The sequence below is a fragment of the Vitis riparia genome, chromosome 4, assembly GCF_004353265.1.
Source record: "Vitis riparia cultivar Riparia Gloire de Montpellier isolate 1030 chromosome 4, EGFV_Vit.rip_1.0, whole genome shotgun sequence".
NCBI classification, from domain to species: domain Eukaryota; kingdom Viridiplantae; phylum Streptophyta; class Magnoliopsida; order Vitales; family Vitaceae; genus Vitis; species Vitis riparia.
In genome coordinates this window covers 21,178,486-21,186,063 of record NC_048434.1, presented here as the reverse complement: position 1 = coordinate 21,186,063, position 7,578 = coordinate 21,178,486, and the positions used below count along the sequence as shown (strand labels likewise).

The 7,578-nt window shown below is 33.0% G+C and overlaps 1 protein-coding gene across 2 annotated transcripts; it reads left to right on the top strand.

Moving 5' to 3' along the window:
* The first annotated feature begins 458 nt into the window (after positions 1-458).
* Positions 459-7,551, top strand: LOC117913628 (probable prolyl 4-hydroxylase 10). 2 transcript variants are annotated; one of them, XM_034828650.1, is made up of 8 exons: positions 459-839; positions 938-1,022; positions 2,161-2,258; positions 2,365-2,462; positions 2,615-2,744; positions 3,770-3,957; positions 4,192-4,279; positions 6,959-7,551. In XM_034828650.1, exons 1-7 carry the CDS (start codon positions 646-648, stop codon positions 4,263-4,265), a joined length of 867 nt encoding a protein of 288 aa, XP_034684541.1. In that variant the 5' UTR covers positions 459-645; the 3' UTR covers positions 4,266-4,279; positions 6,959-7,551. The 2 variants fall into 2 exon arrangements, with proteins under 2 accessions (XP_034684541.1, XP_034684540.1); XM_034828649.1 differs by lacking the exon at positions 6,959-7,551 and adding an exon at positions 5,456-5,762.
* The last annotated feature ends 27 nt before the right edge of the window (positions 7,552-7,578 follow it).

Sequence of the window (7,578 nt, the reverse complement as noted above, 5' to 3'; positions counted from 1 at the left end):
CTAACAAGCTTGGTTGTTGACATTTGAATCATGCAAATTTCAATTTTAATTTTCTGTCAAATATTGTTTCTTTGCCTATATTTTCATTTTCTACAACTTCTTCTCCGTTACGCACCAACCTAATATTATATTGATAAAGAGGAAGTTTCAGTGGAGGCATTCACACTTCATTCTTCTTCACTTGGTCAAGTTCTCCGTAGAATAAGTCATCTCTTTTGAATCGGCTCATGACTCAGTACCGCCTAAGCCAAGCTCCAGCTTTTTTACCGACTGAACACGTCAGTGCCTGCGCTTAAGTGGATAGAATCTAGGGATGGTTTTGGAAATACAAGCAAGTAGAAGGATGAAAATGCAAATATGTGGAAATAAATTGAAGATAGTCGTGGCAGTGAGGAAGACAAAGAAGCATTTAAAATTGTTTCTGTCAAATAAAGAAGCCACCAGGAGGGAGGGAGGGAGAGAGAGAGAGAGAGAGAGAGAGAGAGAGAGAGAGAGAGTCTGAGAGGGAAAACAGTAAAAGCGCGTTCTGCTTCTTTCTATTTCCCATCGCTTCTGATCTTCTTCTCTTCTTCTCTTCTTCACCATTAAAAATTGTGTTTTCAGATCCAGCTCTAGGGTTTTCAATCCCTCGTCCCTCTTTTGACAATGGCGAAAGCCAGGTACCCGCGTTTTCCACCTCGGAAATCGTCGTCTTCCACGGTTGTTCTTTCCATGCTTCTCATGTTCTCCTTCGTCGTTCTCGTTCTTCTTGCTCTCGGGCTCCTCTCGATTCCGAGCCACTCCGGCGATTCACCACGAGCCAATGATCTCAGTACCATTGTTCACAGGACAGTGGAGAGGTGAGTGTTGAATTGAATCGGATCTTGCTTCAATTTTGTGATTGAATTTGGTGGTGATCTGGTTATGTTTCTGATTGATTTGAGGTTTTCGGTTGCAGAAGTGATGGAAATGATGGGAAAGGGGAGCCATGGAGTGAAGTGATCTCATGGGAACCCAGAGCTTTTGTTTATCATAATTTCTTGGTGAGTTTGGGAGTGTCTTTTTTCGGTCTTATGGATTTGATTCGAGCATTCTGCATTTTTTTTCTTGTTTTTTCTCTCGTGACGTTTTTTTTTTCATGCAAGCTACTAAGAACGGAATGTGTGAAGTTCAATTGCCTAGGACTTTCTGATTACCTAGTGTTTTAACTTCTTGATTTATGTCCAATTTATGTGAAAGCGTCCTTAAAATGTGAAATACCCATGCTGGGAATTCTTTTCAGTACATCTTGTCACCTGGAAATTCTCTTCAAATATACCATCGGAGAGAGAGAATCAAAAGACATGCTGGAAATTCTGATAAAAAGAGAGAGAGCATTGCACATTAGATGGGAGTAATGACGGGAGTAACAGTGAGTTGTATACAAATTAGAACATTAGTGGTGTGGCCTTGTGAACAACTCTGGATCCAAGGAACGTCCTTGGGCCCAAAAATTCTAATATTACTTTGGGAGTTCTCCATCACGATTTATCAATATATTTGAATCTCTTTTATGCTTTGTTCATATGATGTCCCACTGAAACACTACTACGTTCTTGTGCTTAGCTGATATTACTTCTGGAACTTTTCACCCATGATTTGTGAATTATTTGAGTCTCCTTTTTGCTTTTCTTCTTACAATATCTTATTGAAATAGTAGTAAATTCTGGTTTTTACCTTGACTAGTGAAATCTTGGTTTTTTGTTAAGGTAAAAATCATGAATGTATATAAGGAATGATGCCAGGAGCAACAGGTTCATTGATTACAATTTATTACTGTAGTGCTGTCAAAATTGGAGTTTAAGGTTTATGATATTATTCTGGGATTTTCCATCCATGATTTGAGAATATATTTGAAGCGTTGTTGTGTGTTGTTCTTTCAGTGACTTACTGAAACATTACTCAATTCTTCTGGTTACCCTTCTTCCTTTTTTTTTTTTTTTTTTGATAATTAAAAATCTATTTGTTTGCGAAATAGACAGATCTTCTTACTGCTAGTGTTGATTATATAAGACTGACTTGGAAAAGGGTTGGATATAAGTGATTTACATATCCTGTTAAACATATACTTTATTGGATTAAAGTCTCATTCGATGTCATTGAAAGTCACCAGATCCTGAATTTGGTTACCTTTTTTGGCAGTCCAAGGATGAATGCGAGTACCTAATCAAACTTGCTAAGCCTCATATGCAAAAGTCAACTGTAGTTGATAGCTCAACAGGCAAGAGTAAAGATAGCAGGTGTGCATTTCCTTCATCTTAAGAAGAGTTAAATCTGAAATCTCTTTGCCTTCCCTCTCAACCCCTCTCCTTACATGATTATGTTTGATATGCATTTCACATGCAGGGTCCGCACAAGCTCTGGAACATTTTTGACTAGAGGTCAGGACAAAATTATTAGAGGCATTGAGAAAAGGCTTTCTGATTTCACCTTCCTGCCCGTAGGTATGCAGTTTGAGAAATTTCTTTCTTGTGGGTCTTTAGATTTAGAGGATCATTTTCAGGTCATGCTTATTTCTAGGATGTTTATTTTCCTTAGGTATTTGCATTGCAATTTAGTGCATTAGCTGTTATTTAAACCTACTTTCAATTTACAGAGCATGGTGAAGGACTTCAAATTCTCCACTATGAAGTTGGACAAAAATATGAGCCTCACTATGACTACTTCCTTGACGATTATAACACTAAGAATGGAGGACAGCGTATGGCTACAGTTCTTATGTACCTGTAAGTGAAATCATCAATTTCCATATCCTAAATGCTTTTGATTCTTATCTTAGTTGTTAAAAACTTTTATATATATGATATGATACAACGATACAATATATTTTTTATGAAAATCAGTACATATAGCAATCTATATCATATCTTAAGTATATCTTACAATACACGATATGATACAAGATATAATGATGCAATGATACATACATCTTTAACTATTTTTCATAATATTTAATAAAAATTAAAATCACAAATTTTTTTCTTAGAAGAATTGTTATATTAATTGTTTAAAATGTATAGCAAGGTTGGAAATTGATAATAAATGGCAGAAAGAGGTAAAATAATTCCATATGATAGGTTACATTCTTGCTATCAAAGATGATGTTAGAAGTTAATTTATTCTTATGATGAATATTGGAGAATTTATATTTGATTCATTTGAATTTTGACACTGAAAATGATGGTAATTAATGAATAAAAACTTTTACTTAATATATTTGTTTTGGGAATTTGAAAAATTGAAACTTTGGAGATAACATATAAAACCATATATATCAACAACACGTATAAGTCATGCTTGGTAAAATTTAAAACTAAAAATTTTAGAAGTTTATTTTTGTGAATTTTAAGATGAACCTATATGTTAAACTCATATTTTGTTAATTGAACTTTTTAAAACTCTAGTATTCAATTTTATCAAAAGATATGATATGGTTTAAAATCTTTAAATCTTACTATCTTTCATAAAATTGGTTATATGTTATTCCATATTTCATGTTTACAATATATATGTACATGTATGTGTATTTTTTCTATTTAATTTTTCATTTTATAAAAAATTTATGATACACAATATGATACAATACATGATACAAAAAAATAGAAAAATGATACACCACTTTTTTTGAGTTAGTCCCACATTCATATTTCTTTCTTTTTTTCTTTTTCTTTTTTTCAATTTTTTTTTTTTTTTTTTAATCCTTTTGGTTGTTTTTATTTTTATTTTTCTTCCTCATTCACTATTTGTACAGCTCTGATGTTGAAGAAGGGGGTGAAACAGTATTCCCTGCTGCCAAAGGGAACTTCAGTTCAGTGCCTTGGTGGAATGAGTTATCTGAATGTGGAAAAGAGGGACTTTCTGTTAAACCAAAGATGGGTGATGCATTGCTTTTCTGGAGCATGAAGCCTGATGCTTCTCTTGATCCCTCAAGTTTGCATGGTTAGTTAATAGATATTTTGACTGTAAAAGGCAGTAGTTCATGCATCAGTGATAATCATGCATTTACACATTCATTAGAATACATCCCCCACCCCAACCCCATTCCTGTGTTCTTAATTACCTCTATATTTTCCTGAATCCTGGCAAAATCATCTTCATAAGTTTATTGTTCTTGTCCACGAGTTTTTAATTCAAAAATTTTATTAGTTCACTTCTTCTTTCGTCTTCTTCCAGGTGGTTGCCCTGTGATTAAAGGAAACAAGTGGTCATCAACTAAATGGATTCGCGTCAATGAGTACAAGATTTAAACTAGTTGTGAAAGGTACTATCCTATACCTTGGGAGATTATACACATTGCATGTGTTAATGCTATCAGTTATAGTTGTTTCATCACCTATTAGCTGGTATCTATATACATTCTCCACAGGGACATTTTGTTTACTTACACAGGACAATTTTACAAAGTTCTTGAGAAAATTAATTCTAGGTTGTGAGGCTACATAGAGTTGCAAGTATGCCAGGATCTAGTGACATAAAATGAAGTTGGCAAATAGTTAGGTTGTGCCCCTATGAGAGCCAAATATTTTGAGCTACTCTTTTTGTCATTATCACTGTCCTATCACATATATGATCGAAGATACTTCAGGATGAGGGTTTGGTTTGATGACAGAAATACTGTTTGATTGCTTTTGTTCTACTTAGTGAATTCCATCACGCACTGTTTAAGACTTATTTCTTAAGGAATATACAATGTTTCACATAGTGGATTATGGAACTGAAACACAGACAAAGGGTTCATCCTCTCAGATGCTTTTCACAACAATTATTTGCATGACCAAGGGAATTATAAACTTTGTTTGATTTTAATATCAGGAATATTAGTACTTCTATATTGCCACTAAACCACTTAAAGGACAAAATACTCACATGGGCTTCTATAGGTTCTTCATGAACACACCTTGAGCCTGATGATTTTGTAGCTTCTTTTTAGTTTTGTTGATATTGTTCAGAGAGGTGCTTGTTATTTTTCAGTTGCATACATATATTTCTAGGTGTACACACAATTTGGTGCATTGAACCAATTTTTTCATTCATCTTGAAATGGATGAAGGGATGATAGATAGAAATAATGCGCCGACAAATTTTGTAGTCATATGTGGAATATCATGGGAATTTTACGAGATCATGGAGTCATACATGGAATTCATGGGAATTTTATGGTATCATGTAGCATCCTCTGATGATTAATATTCAAACAAATAAACATGTTCAAAAGAGAAAAAGGAAAAATGAAAAATCCAAGAACCCAAACTGAGCTACTTACTGTATCAGTTCCATTATTTGATAGTGCAGCTATCAATTGATTATCCTCACCCCACTCTTCAATCATACTATCCCTTTTCCTGTTCCTTATTATTGTCAGATTAAATTATTTAGACATACAAATGTTATATTTTATTGCCTTCTGTATCCATGATACTATAATGGGTTATCACAGGTTTTTCCCACTTTGTCATTGCTGTACTGCTGTTAGAATCTCAGCAGTGGCTCCTCTGCTGTTGGGCTTCAAAGTTTTTCATATGACCTTGCGCAAGGCCCGAGGCTTCCATGCTTTTATACTTTGGGTGTATTAGGTTCCTCCTACTGACCGGCATTTTTGTAGGGTGGCTTTCTTGTTTTACTGTCACTAATAGAATAAAAAATGGAATATTTATGAGTTCAATTTACTTCATCATGCATCAGAACCTAAATGTTAAGTCGTGAATATTACAGTTAGTGAATATATTACACGTTTATTTCATTTTTACGTGTCGTGTTACTGTATGTGCAAATTTTGTGAAATCCGCGAAATAAGCAAAACTATAGAAAAATATTTGAAACAAAATTTTTATTAAAATTAGTTATTGTAGGATACAATCTTTATAGTAATATTCTTTTACAAAAGAATATTTTCTTATTTTTTCACTTTAATAACAATCTAAAAGTAGACGATGAAAGTGTTTTCTTGATTTCGAAAATCAATTGAGGGTCATAGAATGAAGGCTTTTTTATTGTGTTGTTTTTACTGGTTCTTTAGAAAAATTACTATTATTTATAGGTGAAATTATTATTTATAGGTGAAATTAGGGAATTAAATTTGAAAATTTTGAAATTTGATTTGTTTAATTCAAAGAATTTTGTTCTTTAATCTTTAGCAACTTGTTTCCTAATGATGGAAAATCTCCAACAAGAGAATTTTTTATTTTTATTTTTTTTTTAAATTCTCTTTTGACTTCAATCTAAGATTTATTTCCTTTTCAACAAGATAATATATATTTTTTTAATTCTCTTTTCACTTCAATTGAAAATTTTGATTTTATTTGTATGGTTAAATTTTGTAATCTTACAAATTTAACGACGGTCATCTTTTGAATATATGTCACATATCAAATGTGTGTATGACATGTTATCAAACCCAAATTTTGTTATATTGAGAAGCCATAATTTTAAAAGACCAATTTAATGAAAAATTAATTTACTAAAAAATTTGATGTCCACAATCACATTTAGACTACATTAATTACATCCCATTAATTAGACATATTTATCTTAGAATATTGGATTATGATATCATAGGACACGTATTCAATGAAGTGATATCTTGATGTATTATACCCCGATACCAATAGGAATGAAAAACATAATTTTGATTAAAATATTTAAAATTTATAAATAAAAATATTATATTGTATTATTAAATATGGGAAATTATTTGTATTAAATAATATCTATTAGTTTTTTTTTAACTGCAAATTTAACCTTTTTATCCAATCAAAATTATTTGTATTACAAAAGAAAATTGATAAGTGCAAATTTATTATTCATGGGTATCTATATCTCATTTCTTTAACTTTGGATTATTATATCCTCAGATATATATATATATATATATATATAAAGGGATACATCCATTTCTTTTATCCCTTTAACCAAATATATCTCATTTGTTCCTCCTAAACAGAGCATGGTCCAGGAGTGAATGACACAAGCACTGCTTTCATTTGGTTCCAGTCCGGCAACTCTTCAGGTCGCGGTGCTGATTTATTTATGAACAAATATAATTACTGTCTGTGATGATTATTGAGGTGATGATTGTGGCTCATTGGTTTTAATGTGCATGCAAGTCATGACATCGCTCTGACAGTGCTTGAGGCCATAATTGCGTGGCAGGGCAGACAGTAGTTATATGAGGCTTTATGGACAAACCAGAAACTGCATTTCCAGAAAAGGAGCAATGAAGCTTTAAGAACTGCACACAGCTAGATCTCGTAATGTTCCTTTAGAGCTAGGTCTATAGTGCCTGATGAGCAAGGCCCATCTTCAAACAAGAATGGTCAGAACATATCGTACCCCCACCCAGAGATTTAATACGTCAAGCAGGGAAAGGCTTAGAAGAGACAATAGATGAGAGGATTGCACAACCGCCGCACAGCGTATTGAGAGCGTGGCAAATAACGCTTTCAGGAAATACCAGGGGTAGACTTATGACATCTGATGTGTTGAAGTTTGAACCAATGATTGTATTGCAAGCTTGTTAAGCATGTGGTTGATTTATAGCTTTGTTCTCTTATCAGAATTTGA

Bases quoted from the DNA above. Each gene is read 5' to 3' on its own strand.
- LOC117913628 (XM_034828650.1), top strand. From the start codon at position 646: ATGGCGAAAGCCAGGTACCCGCGTTTTCCACCTCGGAAATCGTCGTCT. The intron at 1,023-2,160 runs GTGAGTTTGGGA...CTTTTTTGGCAG, and splicing joins TTGTTTATCATAATTTCTTG to TCCAAGGATGAATGCGAGTA. The intron at 2,463-2,614 runs GTATGCAGTTTG...TTCAATTTACAG, and splicing joins TTTCACCTTCCTGCCCGTAG to AGCATGGTGAAGGACTTCAA.